Here is a 21,394-nt window from a genome sequence, read left to right on the forward strand (position 1 = left end):
TTGATGTAGAAGGGGGAGCACCACACCAGAATAATTCAATAACAGTGATGGAAGGAAGAAATGAGTACGTGCTTTTGATATTTGGAACTCATCAAGTTGAAATAGATTTGAAAGAAAAAGTACTAGAGATGTGTGGTTGATTATAGTTTCAGAACATGGTGGTTTCTGTATCATCTTGAAGACTTCAATGGCATACACAGTAGGAATGCACTGGTTATTGAATTTTACTATCTGGCCAGATACAGGATAGTCTAAAAATTTTGACATAATATATATTTACTGTAGTTAGATTTTTTATATAAATGGTTTGGCTTAGCCGAGAGCCTACACACCTGCAGCTGCACTAGTCTAATGTCTTGAGTAGCTTCCACTTACATGGCTATTCATCTCTCCATATTTATATTTTTTGTCCATGAAGGATTCTAGTTCACAAGAAATAATTAAAATTGCCTCCTCCATCAACAGGCTTAAAAGTTACATTCTGCAGCAGCCATATGTTACCTGTTTGACTTCACTCATTCTATCCTTCCATAACTTGCCTTAGACGTCTTTCACTATTATACATTTGGTATTCCAAGCTGGAAAATAGTTAATTTTTTACGAAAGCCAAATGTATTGGTATAAAGAGTCAAGAATTGTTTTGTTTGATTAGAACATAGGCTAATGAAGATGGCATTGTCAGTTATGGCTGCTACTTGCTTCGACAATTGTAAGTGCACGTGATAAACATAAATACATCTGGAAAATTGCTGACAAATTTGAACAGAATCCAACACAGTTTACAGGTGTGTATAGTCTGGAATTTTCTTTTTAGATGAGATATACTTTCTTCAGTTTAGCCCATGGGTGTTGTTAAGAACATCAGAATTCTGTTCAATTTTTACTCTCGGGTGTGCAAAATATTTACACTACAACAGTACAGGGGTACTGTAATGTGAAATTCCTATCTTTCATTACATTCCATGAAAGTTGAAGGTAAATGGATTTCATTTCTTATAAGGCTCAACATTTGTATCACTTGCAAATACTGTACTGGGAATGGAGTGAAGATATTGGTGCCCTTCAATTGTTAGGGGAAAAAGGGCACATTGAGGATAAACTTTTGTTAACTGTAAAATAAATTTAATGTCATTTTTATTTGGAGATGATACAAATTTAAAATCAATATACAGTATGTACAAAGTTTCTGCTTTCCTTAAAAAGAAAAGTGATTGGGTTTTCGGGGTCTTAGTTTCGGTATCCTCAGTTGAGTTGTAGCAAGACGAGACAAATTTAAGGATTTAGTCCTCAAAGCAAGCACAAAGGTTGTAGGATTGAAATAAATGTAAGTCTTAAAACTATGTTGGCATCTTGTCTACTATACAGGAGCAATTCAGCATGTATGAATCTTCCAAAATATGAGTGATATGCAGTAGAGTAGCATTCTTAGTAGTATGTAGGTGTTAAAGTTTGCTCTAGTTGCAAGCACTGGCATTAAGTCATTAGTTTAACCCTTAAACTGTGGCCAATGTCAACAGACACATTCATTTCCAGCCAAGGCATTTGAATGTGTAGGGTGTTCCTATGATTTTGGTTTAGGTCTAAGAGGGTGGATGTGTGTGCCCCATCCTCTGGAGGCCTTTATCAGGCATGGAGAGCGGAACTTTTACGTCTTTCTGTTCAGGGGGTGATAAGAGGGAGGGAAGTGGTTCCCTGACCATTATGGGATTGAATTTTATTATAATGAAATTGCACATGAAGAAACACATCCATCAGTTGAGTTGTATGGGAAATAATATTTTCATACAGGTATTTTTATTCTGAATGCTTGTCTGTAATTTCATAAGAATATTAATTATTTTTAAGAATTTCAAACAAAAAAATTTACAAATACAGATAATCACATTTTCCTATAACCACAGTTTAAGGGTTAAACTAAGACAAATGGCACTGATTGCCTTTCATGACTAAATTTGTACTGCACATTGGTACAAATAAAGTAGTGCAGATATCACAGTACTTTAAATTAAAAATACATGAATCTCAATTAACCTGAAGGAAATAAGAATGTGATACTGTAGATGGATGTTATGCATGTAGTAGTGGTGGGGCACTGGGCTCTACAGGTGAGGACTTCAGTTTCTCCATTCCATTGTCTAAAGAAACATGAGGTGGTCGGCTATGTTTTGACCTGTGAAGAAAGAATACTTTGAGTTATGATAAAGGAAAACTTACCGAGTTTTGTAAGTGATTATGTTATTCAATTTACATTATGTTAATTTATTCATGAGTGGAAAGAACAACTGAGAGATCAAATAAGCAATACCTGTACTTGGCTAAAACACAGAATCCTGCAGCACTAATTGCAATCATAAGGACAACAGCAGCACCTATTACTGCCAAGTAGACTGTGTTCAAGTCATCCGAGTCACTCTCAAGAGTGTCTTTGTCATACTTCTCCCGGAATTCCTCGATGGATGAAACGCCCAGCCGCCTTAAGGAGTCCACTTCATCACCTGATATAATAAACTGGCAATGAAATCACCGTTTACCAATTAAATTACTTATGCCATAGTGATGTTATCACCTGAGCTGTAAAACAAAACATATTTCATTATGATGTACTGTACTCTTAAGTGTTAAAAATTTATAAAGGAATACCTTAAGTTCAGTTTCCTGGTAAATTAAAATGTGTTAGGAAATAGGTGACCTGTGATTATATGGTACAGTTCACATCCTCACTAAATCAAGATACAGAATTCTTCAGCAAATGTTTTGATGCTTGGTGAAGATAGAAACTCAAGGGATAGAAAACTGGAAAAAAATCATACACCGAGAGGTAAAGATAGGAAGAATGGAGGTACAGGGTAATAAAAACACCAAAGCAAACAATGAGGATGGAACTAATTTGAGAAGAAAAAAAGAACACAGTATTCCCCAGAATGAAGAGGGTGTATGGGATAGATAACTGGTAGAGTTATATGGCAATGGTCACAGACTAACCGTGTCACCAATTCAACGATGTTCTAGATAAGTTCTGAGTTTGGTTTTTGTTTTCCATGCTGTAAAGAAATTACACAAGATACAGTACACAATTAAAAAAAGTATCGAGACTTTGTGTGTGAAACAATATGACATCATGTATGAAGAATTTTGACAACTTTACCAAGACAACATGAGTTGTATTGATCATATCAGAATTCTTATTTCCAGCCCTCACTAAAGACTAAAGCCACCACAAGAGAGTGAGAAGGAGGTTACCTCACCACTAGCCTCATAATATCCAGACTGCACAAACTACCTTGGGGCTATTGGTCAGTCAGTCTCCACAAGACTCCAGTATTTCTAGTAAAAATAAATTATTCTCTTTACCTGCTGCTTTGTGATTAAGTAAAACTTTTAGGATGACGTCAGTACATAATCACTAGGGAATAGGTCCGTTTTCCTCAAAATTAAGGTAGCAGAATGTTATGCAAAATCCTACTACAAGCTTGACAATACTTAAGATAAAAATAGTTCAACTGACAACACATATCATGAACAGGAGACCTAATAAGGTTGCCCTGAATGTGAAGCAACCTGTCACGCTCCCGGGCTGCACACACTTTGTCCCTGAGACTTGCCTGTAAAAACTTAGTTAAGTCAGTAAAGACCTTTAATTCTGAATCTCAAATAGATTGCAAAACTGAATTCAAGATCTAGTTTAATGAGAAAAATAAAATCATCACAATTGTTTGAGGCCATTTCCCACACTTGCGAAGGTGAGCTGAGATTACCTGATGGCATTGGGTCCTGGTTGCCACCAGGAAAATTTGAAACAAATTTTACAATTGGATGTCCTTCGTATCACCAACTGGGCATAGATCAACCAAGCACCCTCTTACTTAACAAGACGTGGTTGCAACTACCTGAGGTAATCAAAGATTACCCGACTCCCCACTTCTGCAAGTATTATGGACCTGTGGCTTTATTTATGACAGTCCTATGATACATAAGTAGTTAATTTGGTATAACAAACTGGATATTAGCAAGTTTATTCCAGGCCTATCAAGCCTCATTGTTATTAAGACAATCAATTCTACACAAACATTAAAACCCTGAAGGATTTTTCCATGCTCCAGTTAGAAAAGTACACAATACTCACTAAGGAGGAAATATATGTAGGGTTGAGTGATACCTGTATAATGGAGCAAGATAACAGTCTGGACATACGTGGGCGCATGGCAGGATTTGTTGAAAGGGAAGGAAGAATTACAGTACAAGCTCCCAAAATAACGAACTGTTAAGACTGAAAACTTCGTGGTGTAAAGATTTCATTGATTAATATTATAATGAAGTTTCTTTATGTACCACCCTGTTCTAAGATTATTGGAGATGGCTTGAAAATTATAGAAATGTATCAGTATAAGATGAAGTGTACCTCTGAAAAAATATAAATAAAATTGCAGTACACATGAAAAATATCTTACTTCGTGTGACCAAATCATTTGTAAGGGCGACATCCCTGTTGCAGAAGTTGGTGTTACAGCACACAAGATAAGGCCAAGGCACAAAGCGAACTGCTGGTGGCTGGTTCATACACAGCAAGGAGGCTCCTCTGAAGTAAGGCAGATAAGCTAACATACCAGACACACTTGTGAAACCTAAGCATCAATAAAAATACTGAGAACTCATCAAATAAAACTACCAGTTGATACTAAATGTTATATAATAATTTCAGGAGATAAATTTGCAGTACAGTATATAACAGGTGCCACTAAGACTGTTAAGGTACCGTCGAGGTGATGTATGGATGTACGGTACCAAACTACCAACATTAAAGAAGGAACAAGATTTTGAGTAGAAAGAGTCCAAGAAAGGTAACAATAGAAGTATGTTGTAAATTGATAAATTAAAACAAAAATCAGTCCATACAGCAACGGAGGATGGGGGTGTATAAATAGTGCCACTAGAGAAGTTGCGTGGAGAATCATCTATCTTAAAGCAGAGAACGGTGGAGTATGACAAGGGGCTTTACAAAACGCGTATGGTGACTTACTTTTCGGTCAAACAGCCACTGGTTATAGGTTGGGAGCCATCACGTCGGTCAAGGAGTTGCAAATAACAGCCAGTGGCGGTGCAGGTGTAGCCATCTTCCTTACACTCAGCCTTGGAACACTCACACGTGATCAACCGCTCTGTGGCGTTAATTAACTCAATATATATCTTACAAATAAGTTACATGCGCATATAGAAACTATCATCAAAACGTAAATTATGCTAATACCGTAAAGTAACCATACCAATTAAAGGGAGGGAGGGAAGCGTGTGGATGTTAGGAAACGGTTTTATGCAGGTAGCCAAGCCAGGAATAAGATGACCAAAGTGAAAAAAAAGGTGTCCGGGCCTAGATCAAGATGGTCAGATAAAGGGTAAGGTGGGCGGACTTCGATTAAAATTAAGGAAGGTTGTCACAATAATTTGGCTGTGACTTGTTTAAAGGGACTGCATTCAGAGCAACCGGACTTGGTCTAGGATTAGAGTAAGGGCTACCAGAACGAGAATAAAATGGTCGGGTCTATATAACAAAAGGACCAAGAGAAGAGTAACGGATCACTTCTAGAGTAAAATGGTTGGGTTTAGAGTAAGGGTGTCCCAGTGTTGAGTGTACACCTGCCCGTCTGTTTACAAGAGCAGGGAGGGAGGGCAGTGGAGCACCTCATCAGCACACTTGGTTGAATTTGATCACCCTCGCCATGTCAGCTTATCAACTACAACAATGTACACACGGTATTGTACTTATTGCTATATTGACAATAAATTGAAATTGAGTCGACAAGTATAAAAAATATTAATGCCAAAATTGAGAATAGGAAACATCAGAAAAAATTACGTTTATAACAGCTTACTTAACCTAAACAAACCTCGCCACCTTGTTTAGTCTTGATATTAATATACATGTGACAGATAAACAGTATTTTCTTTGTCTTGTTTGTATACAATTCAGTTTTGTACTTGATAATCATTGCACTGTCTTATCTGCAAGTTTTATTTATAACTTGATGAGGTTATAATATATAGATTCAAATGAATTAAAAAATTTCATGTGTTATAAGTATGCACTGTTTGACGTCGCAGTATGACCATCACTGTAATTCTCGTAATAAGTCCAGTTTTTGTAAGTACCTCCAGTGTGGCTGGGCAGGTTAAGACTTAAGACAGTGTTGCTGGGCCAGCACGGCGGAGGGTCTCCACAAACACCTGGCGGCGGTCTGCAGGTTAATTGCATACCAGAGTGCGCCAGGGTTGAGTTAGTCCGGTATCCACATGGTGTAATAAAAACAAGGAAACTGGGTATCTGTGTGATGTATAAGTTATACAGCCTGGTATCTGAGTGATTTAGAGTCTAGGTAACTGGATATTTGTATACTCTAAAAACTAGATAACCGGATATCTCAGATATCTGAGTGACCTAAAATCTATAAAACCGGGTACATGTGACTTAAAAGCTAGATAACCGGATATCTGAGTCGAAAATTTTGCAGTGTGTACCAGACAGCAATTGGCACACGCACATTCAGGCTTGAAATCCTCCTCTTCCATAACATGTCTTCGTATCCACTAATGCTCCTACTCGTGGGCGTCTACTTGTTGGTATTCTAGCAACACCCATTCGAGAAATATGTTATCTTGATAACAATGGGGCGGCCACAACGCTCCACCATCCTCAATAATAATAACATTCAACTCGGCAGAGACAAAGCACTTTAAAAAAAATCATCACAGGATACTGTGCCGAAGTATCATTTATCAGTTACGAAATAATTGAAAGGTTTCTATCTTGCCAAATCAATTAAAATAATGGAACACCACTCTCCCGAACATCATTATACGTAACTAACAAATTTAGACTTGACTAATTACCATGTAATTGTCTCTATCGATGACGGTAAGTAAAAATAAAAAATAGTGTAATTTGATAATGATAAGCAACAATAATAACAATAAAAATTATTTAAATGTACTCCATATAAAATTTCAGGATACGTTTGGAGTAAAGTGTGGCAGTATCTTCGCTGCTGCGGCAGCGTCGGTATCCGCCTACGATATGATCCTCACCCAGGAATGTGGCCACTTGCTCCATCTAGTTTTTTTTTTTATGTATATCTCACTAAGGCCGAAGTTGTTTGGAGTGACAGGTGTTGACAATACTGAACAATGGTGGCTACAAGTGGTCCTCCATCGTGTCCTGCCCAAATCGTTGTCGTCGACTACCATTCCCATACACGTACAGTACTTTTCTAAAACCTGGTGCTTACTTATATTGCATTACAGTGCAGATCACTTTAGTTGATGAAGAATAAAACTGCATCACTGAATAATGACCAGTCACTTTGAAGGTCCTGCCGAAACGTTAAATAAAACTCGGCTCTGATTTATTGCTTCCTTAACAACCCTTTCAATCTTCAAAAGACAACCATCATATTTTTGTTCTTTTTCTTTTTTATCTACTTCACCTCTGATGGGCTCGTTAGCCGCTTGGGTGATCGGTCACGTCTCTGTTACGCACTGTTGGCAAGTACCTGGGCAAGTACTAGCTCCTGAATGTACTTGAGCCTGCTCCAGTGTTGGTCAAGTCTGGTCTTGAAAGAGCTCACACTCGGTGCCATCACAACACTTTCTGGCAGATTGTTCCAAGAATTCACAACTCTCACTCCGAAAAAGTTTGCCCTCGCAGTTTTCTGGACCTGCGGCTTCTTCAGCCTTGAGCTGTGACCCCTTGTGGGGCGTTAGGATTTTACAGCATCGTCATTTCAACAGTGAAAGGATACCGAGTGCCCACTCAGTTGATCACCTAACTCTTGGTCAACTAAAATCATGATCAACTTTAGCCAGTCAGGTTACATCTAGTAGATTAATTTTAACTAAATCACAAATATAATGACCAAGATTATGTAAAGAATACACTGGAGACATTCACTTAACCCGTCAGATGACAAAATGAACAATCTTCTCCACATTAGCAGTAACTATGCTTCCCCAAATCCTTGTCAAATTGTGAGAACAGGTAACTGCGTTCTTTATCACCCAAGATCTGGTAAACTGCAAATATCATCACCTACGATCCAGTTAACTATTTTTTTTTCAAAGCCCAAGATCCGGTAAGCCGCAATTTTCATCGCCTAAGATCCGGTTTGGCGGTTACCTGCAATCCGCATCACCCGAGAGCCAGTTATTTGCTATTTTTCATCATTTAAGAACCAGAGAACTGCATTTCATATCCTTCGTTTGTCTCGGGTAACCTGAATGGTGGAGGAAGTGGTGGGTTCGGTTGGTGGTGGGTACAACTATCTTCTACATCTTTCATTTCCCTTCTTCTGTTCTACCTTGTTTTCCCACCTCTTCCTCCTTTGAAAAAAGAGGAAAGGAGATGGGTGGGTGGTGGCGTGGCGTGAGCAGACCAACATCTTGCATGCTGGAGTTCGTCCATCATATGGTAATGGTGAATGAGTCACGGCGCGCCACGGAAGTCAACAACAGGAATACCCCCCCAAGAGTGATCGGTCCTCAGCCAGATACGTACGGGGTCTCGGTATTCATAGGGTACTTTTTTAAAGTCATGTTTTTATTCTCATATACTCGAGATCTTCGTTATTTGTCGTAAGATTCATTACCTTTGTCTTTTTACATATGTGCTGTCTCAATCTCTGTGTTGTGAGGTGTAGCTATAAATTAAAATTACAATTTTGTGGTCTTAAAACATTGCATATTTTACGTCCACAAATATAGGACATAATACCAAACATGAGCGTCGTACTTCCATTTGAACATCTGCTGAAGGGTATCTTGGTATGATCTAGTAGTCCGGTGACCTGAGGATCTTGAAATTTATGTTGCACAGAAACAAGTGGAAAATGTCATATACAGCCCTTTATTATTTCAACATAGAGATGCTAGAGACTGTCAGTTGATCGAAAATGTTCAAAGGAGGGCCACCAGACTGGTGCCTGCAAGCGGTGACCTAATTAAAGTTTATAAGCATCTCGGAGGGCACTCGGTCGCGTGTGCATACCTGGAGCTGGCGGACGCCCGTCCCACAAAATTAAGTCACAGCTCAAGGGTGAAGAAGCCACAAGTTCAGAAAAATTTTAAGACATATTTATGTGGAGTGAGAATTGTAAACTCTTAGAACACGATGCCAGAGATTGTTGTGAAGGCACCGAGTGTGAGCTCTTTCAAGACCAGACTTGACCAACACTGGCACAGTTACAGATACATTCTGGACCCATAGTATACATGCTCAGTACTTGCCAACAGTACCTAACAGAGACGTGACCGACCTCCCGAGAGGATAACTAGCCGATCAGTGGCGAAGAGGAAATTATTGAATCATAGGTATTGGAAGAAAGACTAGATTGAGCATTACACGTGTTAAGAAGGCGAGTAAAAGGCCAGCAGGTTGTGTTCATTGAGAATTATTAAAGTTCTATAGCAAAAAAAAAGAAGTTTATATATTAATAAGAATCTATCCGTGAAATGTTCTGCAGGGATTTCCTTGTCGCTGAACAACGTTTGAATGATTCAAGTAGTCATACTGACTGACAAGATCAAACAAACATGGCCAAAGATGACCCATCGTGTCTTGAAATAAAGTAAAACACTCGCAAGACCGTCTTGTATTACTCCTCATACCGTATATTGTCCAGTATACGAGTGTGGCTGTCACAACCTGGTAAGAGGGATCTTCAGGTGTCCAAACATTCAGCTGTCACGCATCTTGTGGTTTTAAAATATATTTTGGCCTCGACCCAGATTGTTTAACAGACTCATTCAATTTATAATAAAACTACGGGCATCGTGAATATATGGTGACTGCATATATTTACGTCCATCGCTGATGTGGTTGATGTTTACGATTAGTGTGTGTGTGTGTGTGTGTGTGTGTGTGTGTGTGTGTGTGTGTGTGTGTGTGTGTGTGTGTGTGTGTGTGTGTGCCATAAATATGCATGCGTGATTAATGGTTACATTTGTACTTTTCACTGATAAAAAAAAGATTGAGTGAGGTTAAGTAGCCTTGGCTCAGTCTCATCGTGTTGGATAGTTAGTAGTGGGGTACATTATAGCTAGTACAGGTAAAAGTAAGCTTTTTTTAAATATACTTTTACTTTATTATATCAATTTAACCCACAATTGCAAGCGATATTCATGCCACGGACATAAGCTGTACTGGTTATGGATAGGGGAAGGTCAGTGTTGTGTTGTTATAAGCTGGTGATGTCGTGGCAAGAGGTGACTCACCTCTGAAGCGGTTGTAGCTGGGCACGCGGTGTGTTGACAGTGAGATGTATAGCCCATCACGCACACCTACCATAAACTGTTGCCCTGTTTTATTGAGTAACATTATATCATCTTAATTCCACTGCTCAACGACACAAATCAACAGAACGTATTTTCAGTCTAAGCATTCTTAAGCTTTCTCTCCTGTATGGGGCAGGCATATGAGCTTTCCCCAGGCAGTAAACAGACCTATGACCACCTGTACCGACAGAAGCCTCGCCTTATGTATCCCACCCTCACACGCTCACTCGACTGAGATTAATTCTTCACACCTGAGATATCCAGGGCCTCCACATGTTCCCGCTGACGTCACCCCCGCTACCTCACTCACCACTTCTTGGGAGAAAGACGGAAGGAAAGAAAGAGCGCCATATTCACCATGTTCAGTTCTGAGCGATCCGTGACACCTCACAAGGTAGTATTACGTGACAACGACTGTAATTTGGTGACCCAACTATACTACTATCACTGTAAAAATTAAAGTCTATTTCTGTCTATTGTAAAAAAAAATCCCTTAACGGAGTTTGCATACAATATTCTCATTTTTACATGTCGAGTCTTGTGCGCACCACTGCACACTAAAATAAGCTATTGTAGGGGTGATAATCACTTTTCGTCCGGTGTAGCGGTCTCGGAGCTATTTGGTCAAGTATACAGTAGACAGAGCGGTAACCCGCGGTACTGGTGCTGATGGGAAAGGTGTCATCCTTTGTGACCCTACCAAACATTGCAGGTTTCCTCCTGATACTAACACTGAACAACAAAGTTCAAAACAAAGTAACTCCATCTCATGTATCTTGTTACACTTCGAACTCTGACTTAAATATATACAGTATACTTGTCATTCGTATGATACGGCCGAACATTTACAGAACTAATGCCAGAGGGAACTATGGGTTAAGTTATATTTGGTTTAATTTAATTTGGTTTGTCTAAGTTACTTTATTCTTTTCGCCACTGATCTGCATGTTAGCAACTTGGGCGGTCGGTCACGTCTGTGTTATGCACTGTTGGCAAGTATTGGCAGGGCACGTACTGACTCCAGAATGTATCTGAACCTGTGTCAGTGTTGGTCAAGTCTGGTCTTAAATGAGTTCACACTCGGTGCCGTCACAAATCCCCCTGACAATTTTCTGATCGTGTAGCTTTTTAACAGGAGGCTGCGACCTCTAGTGGGACGGACATCCACTAATTCCAGATATGAACACTCAACTGAGTCATATCCCCTGAGATACAAATAAATTTATATTAAATCACCTCTTGCCCGTCTGTAGTATAAACTAGACAACTGCAAGCGCTCTAATCTATCTGGGTACCTGAGGTGGTGGAGTGCAGGCACCAGTCTGGTGGTCCTCTAAGTTAATCAGACCTACAGTAACCTACACAGTAAGATAAATTTAACTTACCCTGGGCGGCGGCGATTACCAGCGGTCTTGTCAGTAAAAGCAACAGGAACAGTAGCAGTGGAGGTTGGCGAGTGGTCCTGTCGTCCCTGGGTGTAACACCACGATTCTCGGGTGTAGTGTAATTGTGTAAGGATGAAGCGCCATGGCTCTTAGGTGTAGCATCACAGGCCCAGGGTGTCGTGCTGTTTTCTTTGGGTATAACATACCCTCCAAGTGTCTTGTGGCTTGTCTTAAATCTGGAAATGGAGAGGGGCCTCCTGTGGGTGCTCACTTCCCAGTCGGGATGCAGCTGGGTGTGTGAGCACGGACACTGTGCGGCGCCGGTCATGCCAAGGGAGTGCACTGTGCAGGCCACGGAGGAAGAATACCAAGTACTCACCCGTAGTGCTGCCATGCTAGTGACGCTCGCCTCATGGGGTGGGTTTGGCTGGGAAGGTATAAGAAGCGAGATATGTTATGAGTGGTGGTGGAAATAGGGATGAGATGTTGATGTGGACGAGGGTGATGAGTGTAATGGTAGTGATGTGGGTGTAAGGGAAGATACGAACTATTTATTGTTGGAATAGCATTAACTTCTTATTCTGCATGTCTGAGGAATAAAACAATGGAACACTTTCTTCAATCGAATCTATCAAGTTCAACTGATTACAGGTATTTTATTGTTTAATTAATACTTTTTCTACAATTATTTTACTTTACTTTAAGAACAATCTGTAACTCTTGATAGACAAAATGCAATTTATATACTTTGTCATGGAATGCAACAGTGGTGTACACGAGGAAAATAAACCGATGAGTTTGCGTTATCGACTAATTATTTTCTAAGATCAACCACATACGCTTAACAGATGAACGGGAAAATGTGTGAAAATCTGGGCAAATCACAATAACAGGAAACAATAACGCTTGCTCTCCTTTGGTCGCGCCATACTCCTAGCCAGACGTAAGAAAATATGCATTGGCTGACGGACGCTTGCAATTAATTGATTTAATAATTCAACATTTGACCGTGTGAAATCTTAATTTTATCTTGATCTGTATAGCTTTTCACTGCATGATAAAAAATTGCTCGTGGGATTTCTGTATCTCTCTTCCTAATCAATTAGATTTAAATACAAGTTCTGATGACTGTGCCAAGCCCCTGTACTTGCTGCACAGACTCAACTAGGGATTTAGTTTAGTAATATAATCTTTTCGTGCGTCCTTGACCTTTTACTTATGCTCAGTGACCCTGATGTTGCAAAGAATTATCGCGATATCACTGAACGATAATGACTTACGCTTTCATATAAAGTATTGTGATAAATTGGTAAAGTCCATAATGTCATGCATTGGTTACATCGCACTATAACGCTGAATTTTGTTGTTAAACTGCGATAACTATATGTTAAATTAATACATGTTATATTGAGTTATTCTGCTTTAAACTGTGATAACTATATGTTAAATTAATACATGTTATATTGAGTTATTCTGCTTTAAACTGTGATAAATGGTACCCTGAGTTAAAGTGTGATATATTTTATACCACATTAATTCATTAACTATGAAACATGTCACAGTCTGTTAATTTAATAATATCCCTAAATAGCTTAGTGTCATCGGCAAATAATTGTATAAATGAGTAAATATCATCTAACACGTCATTTATGTATAAGAACATAAGAACATAAGAAAATAAGGAGTCTGCAATAGGCCGGTTGGCCTGTGTACGGCAGCTCCTGTCGAGAGTTACTACCACTCTCTATCATCCATGAATCTATCTAGCCTCCTTTTAAAACTTTCCAGCATTCCAGCACTTACTACAAAGTTGCTAAGCTTGTTCCACTCGTCCACCACCCTATTTGTGAACCAGTTCCTTCCTATCTCCCTCCTAAACCTAAACTTATCCAACTTAAATCTGTTGCTACGACTCCTATCCTGCTCACATATTATAAGAACTTTATCTATATCTCCTTTATTGATTCCTTTCACCCACTTAAATACTTCTAAAATATCTCCCAGCACTCTTCGTCTTTCTAGGGAATGCAGGTTGTTTCTTTAACCTATCTTGATATGGAAGATTTCTAAGTCCCGGAATCATTTTCGTCATTCTTCGCTGCACCGACTCCAGTGAATTGATATCCATTCTATAATAAGTGCACCAGAACTGAACTGCATAATCGAGGTGCGGCCTGACTAGCGCAAGATATAGTTTCAATAAGACCTCTGCACTCTTATTACTTACACTTCTAGATATAAAACCTAATACTCTGTTTGCCTTATTTCGAACATTAACGCACTGTTTTCTTGGCCGTAGGTCAGGGCTTACAAGTACTGTACTCCTAAGTCTCTTTCACAAGTCGACTTCTCTAGGTTGATGTTGTTAAGGCTGTATACAATGACAGTATTTGTTCTTCCAATATTAAGTACACTGCACTTGCTGGTGTTGAATTTCATTTGCCATTTTTCTGACCACTCCTGCAGTTTATTTAAATCCTCCTGTAGTGCATTTGCATCCTGCCCTGAATTAATCTGCCACCCAATTTTGGTGTCATCCGCAAACTTGCTTATGTCACTGCTGATCCCAGTATTTAGATCGTTTATGTAGATTGTGAACAAGAGTGGGCCCAGTAATGGCAAAGGCACATTGTCTTAGCACACCCTCTGCACCACGTCGCTTGTTGCACATCAAGATTTTACGCTTATGGATTGGTCTTGGGTGTATGACAAGAATTTTACTTTATTTTCTATGATTATCCAGGTAATCAGCATTCTTATTGTTCCATAGGCTAGGCCAATCAGTTTCTTGCTTCTTCGCATATCCTGTCATCACCATTATATCATGTAAATTTGGTCTCTTATCGCCACTTACGAAATAACAATTAAATCTGGAGAACAATGCCACCTTAACTAGTGACATATGTACGATATGTTATCATTTATTTTGAAATTTAACATTTCAACCAATATTTCAATTGTCTTACCGCGATGCCTACCGTTTCTGTGGTCACAGTAGAATAGCCAAACTGTGGAATGCTCTGTCTTCTCCTGTGTTTCCATACTCATGCAATCTGTCTTACTTCAAAAAGCTGGTCTTCCGGCATCTTCGTGGTGTAGATTAATATAATATTTTTTTCTTCTACTTTTCATTTATTTTTATTCTTATTTTTGACCCCCTCCCCCCGCCCCGTTGTGGGTCGATGACCTGTGCCCTGGTGGGTTATTCCTCTTAAAAAAATATGCACACATTCCGAAAGTTTGGCCATATTATCAATTGGGTTTCATCAAAAGAATTAACAATTTTGTTATCAATAGGTAACACGGTTTATATGCCGAGGAGTTTATTGGTAATATTAGTTCTGATTTGATCTGTTTAAAGACAATAATGAAATGATTAAATATAGCCCGTTATATATGCATTTGGCCGATCAGTGGCGAAGAGGATAAAAAAGTAAAGTATAAAGGCAAAGCAATTGTATAGAAATTGCTTTAGTTATCCTGTAAATCCGTACGTTTTCTTTATTAAACCTAAACAAACAAATAAAGTTGGAGCAGCTCACACATCCGCCGCACACTTTCGGTAGCGAACACTAACAAGGCATACTGTACTGTACGTGCGAACATATTTTGTAATAATTGTCTTTGATATAATCATTGTCACCGCCTGATATTATTAGGCTATTAGAGACAAACTAAAACCACGTCACACGAAAGGTAATGTTATCAAAAGAGAATCCAATTGTTTCACTTGATTATTTAATGGACAGGCCTTACGTTTCTTATTATTTTTATATAATTTTATATGGTACTATATTTGAGATTTAAACGAAGAATAATTTTTCTTCGCATCAGGTTCAAATGAAGCGAATTTGTTAGACAACTTGTGTATGATAATAATGTGTGCACAGTGTGTTTTGACATTTGTGAGTGTTCGCTCATGATAGTGTGTGCTCCAATGTATTGACTTAGGACACTGGCAGTGCAACATCAAAAATTATTTTTCACCAGGTAATTATTGATAATTTGCATTGTTGTCTTGGAATACAAACACGATATTATTACATTATAAGAACACGGATGTGAGGTGAATTTTTCGTTAGTAGTGGATTGAAGGTAAGTGAGATGAGCACGGGAGGTCACCAAATACAGTACCCAAGTTCGTGAATGAAAGTGACTGACAGATCAGTTAATAGGTCAAGTCCAAATACGAGATCATTAATCTCCAGAATGATTCGGTCCCTTAGAAGTGATTGATTTTAACTCAGTAGTTTAATCTAAGGGTTTTTTGGCAAATGACATAGGAGTGTTTCATCCATACACTTGCAGTCTCTCCCGAGCCTGTCTGAGTGGTAGGATGATTCTTGAAACACCTTCCATACAGCTCTTCCAACACTGTCTTCTTTAAAAAATCCTATTTCCACTAAGGATCGATCCCTGACACTACAGAATGGGAGACGGACGCATCCTGTTTATTCACATTAGAAGGTTGAAGTGCTAACCTACCACAGCTCTTCTGTACTACATGCTAGTCTGTCTCACAGGTAATTCATGATCTTGACATACAAGTTGTCAACAAGACCATTCAGGGGAAATATTTCCAAGAATGAAAACTTTTAAAAATAAAATTGGGTGAATTTGATGATAACTTTTAAATTAACCAAACAGTTTAGTGATTTCCAGGTTTCTACAGAATTACTGGACATTATATCTAGTAATACCCTGGAACATGGTCCAGTATTAACCTGTAATTTCAGAAATTTTTTCTATAGAAGATAACTTCTTTCTTACCTCAACAATATTCCAAGCACCATGGTTAATTGCGTGGACAAATCTCATCATGGTGCCGCATGCAATATCCTAGAAATTTTGCTTATCACTTTGTTTCTCGCTTGAGGTTAGGTTACGGTAAGTTATTCGAGAATCATTCAGTTCTCGGCCATCACAAGACAAATTGTGATGAGATTTGTCTGTATAATTAGACTTGGCTTATGCCAAAACAGGTGGAAGAATTTCAATTTTCCTAATACAGCTTATATCAAAGTGGGTATTTGCAGCCGATAGTGCAAATAATGATTTTGTTATTTGCACCTGACTCTTGCACTTACAAACTGATCCCCTTGATGATGAGAATCAGGCGCAAATAGTTAAACAATTATTTGAACCCGATATTTCAACACTGTTCTTGAATATTATAAGAATTTTGCACTGACAAACTTGGGTCCAGATGACTATCAATCCCTCAAACAAACTAATAGGTAGAACTTACAGAACTTACTGTAAGTTCTATCTGCTTAATATAGCGGAGGATCTGGGGGCGGAGGCCCCCAGTTACGGAGTTAGGTAAGGTTAGGTTAGATTCTGTACCAGAGATTAAAGTATTCGATAATAAAGTAAATAATGTATGAGATGGTATTAATTTTTAAAATTCCTTTGTAAACATTAATGGCAAATACCGAAAGTCGGCACAAATAAATTCATTTGTCTTTTTTACTTTAATTTGAGTAGCTGCACACTTCATTTTCATCTTTCTTTCATTGGATATGATACGGTAATTTCGGGTGTAGATAGGTGAAGCAATTTGCACCAAAATTTCGCCATGACGCACCTCGGATGCAGATAACAATTTCACTTTTGCACCCAATATTCTTGATGGCGAAGTTCAGGTGCAAATAACAGTTTCATTATTTACACTGTCGGGTGCAAATACCATCGGCCATATTATATTTGCTACCTCTCAGTAATGTCATATTGACTGTTTATGTGAGCAGCAAAAGACATATGTTTCATGGACAGGAATGCTTCCATTCCATACACATGTTGAATCAGCAAAATCGAAAAAAATTTGTAGAGACGATCATAATTTCTTGATTACGTTAAAAATATCCCCAAAATTACAATTTTGGGGATTTAATCTTTAAATCACTTTTCATACACATAAACAACTTACCAGCTAATACTACATTACTGTACTGTATAGGATTTAAGTGAGATGAACCAACCTAACCTACCTATCCTATGTAAGGTAGGACAGAGGTATCATTGGCTAGTTTATCTTATTCCAAGAAATCATATAATGTAACACTAGTGTACAGTAATTCGTTTCTGTGTACGGTATTTATTTATAACAAGAACTAGGTAGTACAGTTCCTCCACATTTTTTGACACCCTGTATTCTCGAGGTATGAAAGAAGTTATCTTCTATGAATTTTCTTTTTTAAGTTGCTGGTTAAAGCTGGACCATGTTTTAGAGTACAGTATCTGTTACCTTGTTTTATGGCAGAAACATGGTAACACTGTACAGTAATTTACAGTACTCTGGAATGGTTGCATAGGTTAACCAGTGACATGAGAACATTTTTCTATAGAAGACAACTTCATTCTTACCTCAAGAAAATCCCCGAATTGAATAGAATTTACAGTTATTGTACGTAATATTATTTTAGTAATTTATTTTCTGAACACTATACTACCTAACAAAGGATAGGTACCATAGGTTAGGTAACAGTTACTGGAATTGTTCCTTGTATGGAACAGTCGCTGGTAGCTGTTTCTCTGTACTGTATGAAGATCAGCCTTCTTTATATTATACAGGAGGTCCCTGGTTTATGAACGGGTTCCGTTCCTGACGACGTTCTAAAGTCGAATTTGTACGTAAGTCTGAACACATGCTATGTGCATGCCGTACTTAGAGAACAATGTTTAAAATCCCACTATATCATAGCCTAAGTCTTATATACTCATATATCTAAAATCACTTATTTTAAGACAAAAATAGAATGACAACATACAGTAAATGAAAGTAAAAAAAAGTCATCAGATAAATAAAATACAGTACTGTAAATTTAAAGTTTAACCCCGTTCGTATCGGCGGGCGTTCGTAAGTTGGGGACACCTGTCCATTTTTCACTACGGGGTTAAAAAATCACTGATGGGACATGATGTTATCTAACCTCAATGCTTGATGGTCAAAATACAAGCTTGTAAATTATCAATCAAATTGCATATCTTGAAAGTGTTTATATATTTTTGTAATGTATTTGGTTCAATATGGTAATCTGTAGGGGAAATTGTTTTAATGAATTATTGTGTATAATTTAGAGTAAATGCATGTTTAATTCCCATTCTGTACTCAATATTATCAATGTTTGTTCCAGTTGGTTGTGGTGCTCATCCTCTGTTAGTGTCGCCAATCACCATGTCACTTGACCCAGGTGTAAGTACAAATTTAAGAATTTCCGGTTAATTGCATCTGTCTTCTCCCTAAGTTGAATGGATTTTTTTTTTTTTATTCCCCAGTAAGGTTAGACTCCCAATAACAAGAATCCACAAGTTCTATGAAATCATTCTAAGTTTCAGTAATGGACTCTGTAAAGTACCTTGACAATTTTTATTTCCTTCAAATCCCTTCTATGTCTTTGGTTAATTTATTAATTTATAATATGAAAAAGGTGTTGAGTGTCAGCTTCATGGTTGGTTTGAACAAGTCAAAGTCATGTATAAGTTAACTCAAACTGAGACAAGAAGTTTAAAGGCTTTCCAGAAGTGCAGGTGAGTAATAGGGAGAAGGAAATTGTGTGAAGGAGTAAGTGTGACTGAGCAAGGGAGAAAGTGAGTAATAACGAGTCTGGGGGTGAATTGGGGGAGTGAGTGAGTGACAATAAATGGGGGAATAAGGGACTGAAATTGAGAATGAAATGAGTTGGAGAGAGGAAGTGAGGGTGATTGGGGGAAAATTAAACACGTGAATGAGTGAGTACAGTGGGGGAGGGGGTGGGCGAGTATGCCAGTAATAGTGAGAAGAGTAACGTAGTGGGGGGAACAATAGAGGTAGCGATAGTGAGTGAGTGAGGAAGGAAGTGAGTAATAGAGAGGACAAGAGTAAGTTAATAAAAGAGAAAGGATGAGGGAATAAGAGTAGGGGAAGGAGCCTACTAAATTATTGAGAGCGAGAGACTGTATGTGAGTTTGTACTGTACCGATGTGAGGGAGGTTGCACGCCAAATGTTGTCACTGTGGTTAGTGGTGTACACATTCTTTGTAGTTCATGGACCGACCCTCAGCTCCATTATTCTTAAAGGTTCTCACGTGGAATTACATCCTTACCTTGAGATGAAAGAACGCAACTAACTGACTCGGTTAAGCAACGTCGTCGGAATTACATATCGAGACTATTATAAGTGTATACGTTCTATGTTTCCAAATTTGCTGGTAGAAAATTAAACGAAATAATATTTGAGATGTGAAGTGAAGGTTGTGGAGAGGGGGTGAGTGTGCACCTCATCGATTGTACAGGGTTATAACATAATTATAACACCGGGGGAGGCCCCAGACCGTGATAATTAGAATGCAATCTTCTGAAGGTGAAGACTGTAATTTTGATGTTCCATTTGGACGGTATTTTTGTACTTCAATATACAGTAATTCAATTAGTGAGATTATTTCTTGACATCTTCAGTTAAAGAATTGTTAAATTTTGCTTTCCTGGTACTTTTACGTTCTGTATATTTGTTTCTGACGCTACAAAAATACTATCCTAAACTTCCTGACAGGCACGTATTTGGAGTAGATAGTAATCATTAACGATGATATGAGGAGTTTGGCATTACTGGGCATATAGAATTTCGGTGCTACAATAACGGACGGTCTACAAGATATTTAAGTTCACTTAGATTAGGTCAGGTTAGACTAAAGATGTCTTTCTAGACCGCACACTATAGTAGCACCAGATTTTTTTTTATCTTACCGGAGTAATCAAATTGATATAATCTTTTGGGATTCTTTGTAAAGTATGCACTGTGAGGAGTTGTCAAAGTCATCGGTGGATCATGAAGAGAAGAACTTGAGTCAGAGGGTCCTTCTCGGAGACACGGAAGGTAGACCGCAGGGATGACTCACCCCCCTCCTGGGTTGACTGCACGCGCGCCGCTTGTTCCCTGTTTGTTTTTATTCTTTGCTAATAAGTGAAATGGACTACATGGCTTGTCATGAGGAGCTAGGTATATTGATAACAAAATTTGTCAGAATGACTGCCATGACTCTTGATTTTTTTGGCTTAACATAATAATTGTGTGATTTTTATGCCGATTTCAATTTTATTGGAGTCCCGTGACATGTTGGCCGCGTCCTCATGCGCCTTCTGAGAATAATTACAATTTAACAAACCATGTTATTTTAGAAGTAATTTGATAAGTTTTGGCATAGCTTAGCAGTCCGTTCCTACTGAACTTTGTTTCCCAGTTTACCATTGAGTAAAAATGAAAATGGTTGCGTCACCTCTCTTCCTTACTCTTGTTCCGTGTAAGGAATAGTTCTTATATTTGAAGATTTAAGAGTGGACTTAGTAAGTTAGTTTTAACCAAATCTAAAAAATAACGTCCAAAATCAGCGTTAAAATAACACTGACCACTATAAATAGATACGTTCTCTTAGCACCAGTTAGGGGACAAAATTAAAGTTGAAAATGTTTTTCCAAGTATTATCTTGTTTTTAATATGTCTGATGCTAAGTGAACATATCATATAGTGCCGAGTGTCTGATAATGTTGTTTTGTACTTTGGCTAAAGCTAGCCAGTCTCTCTCCGGTTAGATATTCAGGTAATCAGACGCTGCTGTACGGTTCTGGACACCCAGTACTTTTTTTGTTTCGATGCTTCAGCTGTCAAGACTCAGATCACCGTTCACTGGGCCGTAATTTCTGTAAAATTCAACAT

General features: G+C 38.4%; 2 protein-coding genes across 7 annotated transcripts in view; one reads left to right on the top strand and one right to left on the bottom strand.

Moving 5' to 3' along the window:
- Nucleotides 1-289: 289 nt before the first annotated feature.
- Nucleotides 290-12,111, bottom strand: LOC121861022. Its single transcript, XM_042358479.1, has 5 exons — nt 11,703-12,111; nt 5,018-5,156; nt 4,449-4,576; nt 2,306-2,495; nt 290-2,170 (listed from the first exon to the last, which is right to left on the bottom strand). Exons 1-5 carry the CDS (start codon nt 12,094-12,096, stop codon nt 2,068-2,070), a joined length of 954 nt encoding a protein of 317 aa, XP_042214413.1. The 5' UTR covers nt 12,097-12,111; the 3' UTR covers nt 290-2,067.
- A 3,150-nt stretch (nt 12,112-15,261) lies between these two features.
- The window catches only part of LOC121861023, a 30,567-nt gene continuing 24,434 nt past the window's right edge, over nt 15,262-21,394 (top strand). For 2 of the 6 annotated variants that reach the window (XM_042358486.1, XM_042358481.1), the window contains exons 1-2: nt 15,678-15,692; nt 18,839-18,897. Coding sequence is in view for 2 of the 6 variants with exons in the window: in XM_042358485.1 (XP_042214419.1) it covers nt 18,880-18,897 (18 nt within the window). In the remaining 4 variants the exon portion in view is untranslated. Of the gene's footprint in view, nt 15,399-15,496; nt 15,693-18,838; nt 18,898-21,394 lie in introns of those variants that run through there. The other 4 variants (XM_042358485.1, XM_042358484.1, XM_042358483.1 and 1 more) reach the window with 4 other exon arrangements.

The sequence above is a fragment of the Homarus americanus genome, unplaced genomic scaffold, assembly GCF_018991925.1.
Source record: "Homarus americanus isolate GMGI-L3 unplaced genomic scaffold, GMGI_Hamer_2.0 scaffold52806, whole genome shotgun sequence".
NCBI classification, from domain to species: Eukaryota; Metazoa; Arthropoda; class Malacostraca; order Decapoda; family Nephropidae; genus Homarus; species Homarus americanus.

What these genes read in the sequence shown, in the direction of transcription:
- LOC121861022 (XM_042358479.1), bottom strand. Translation starts at nt 12,096, where the DNA reads ATGGCAGCACTACGGGTGAGTACTTGGTATTCTTCCTCCGTGGCCTGC. An exon ending in GGTAATCGCCGCCGCCCAGG is followed by an intron (nt 5,157 to 11,702) that starts GTAAGTTAAATT and finishes TTAACGCCACAG; the next exon opens with AGCGGTTGATCACGTGTGAG. An exon ending in TGTGTTTTAGCCAAGTACAG is followed by an intron (nt 2,171 to 2,305) that starts GTATTGCTTATT and finishes CTTTCTTCACAG; the next exon opens with GTCAAAACATAGCCGACCAC.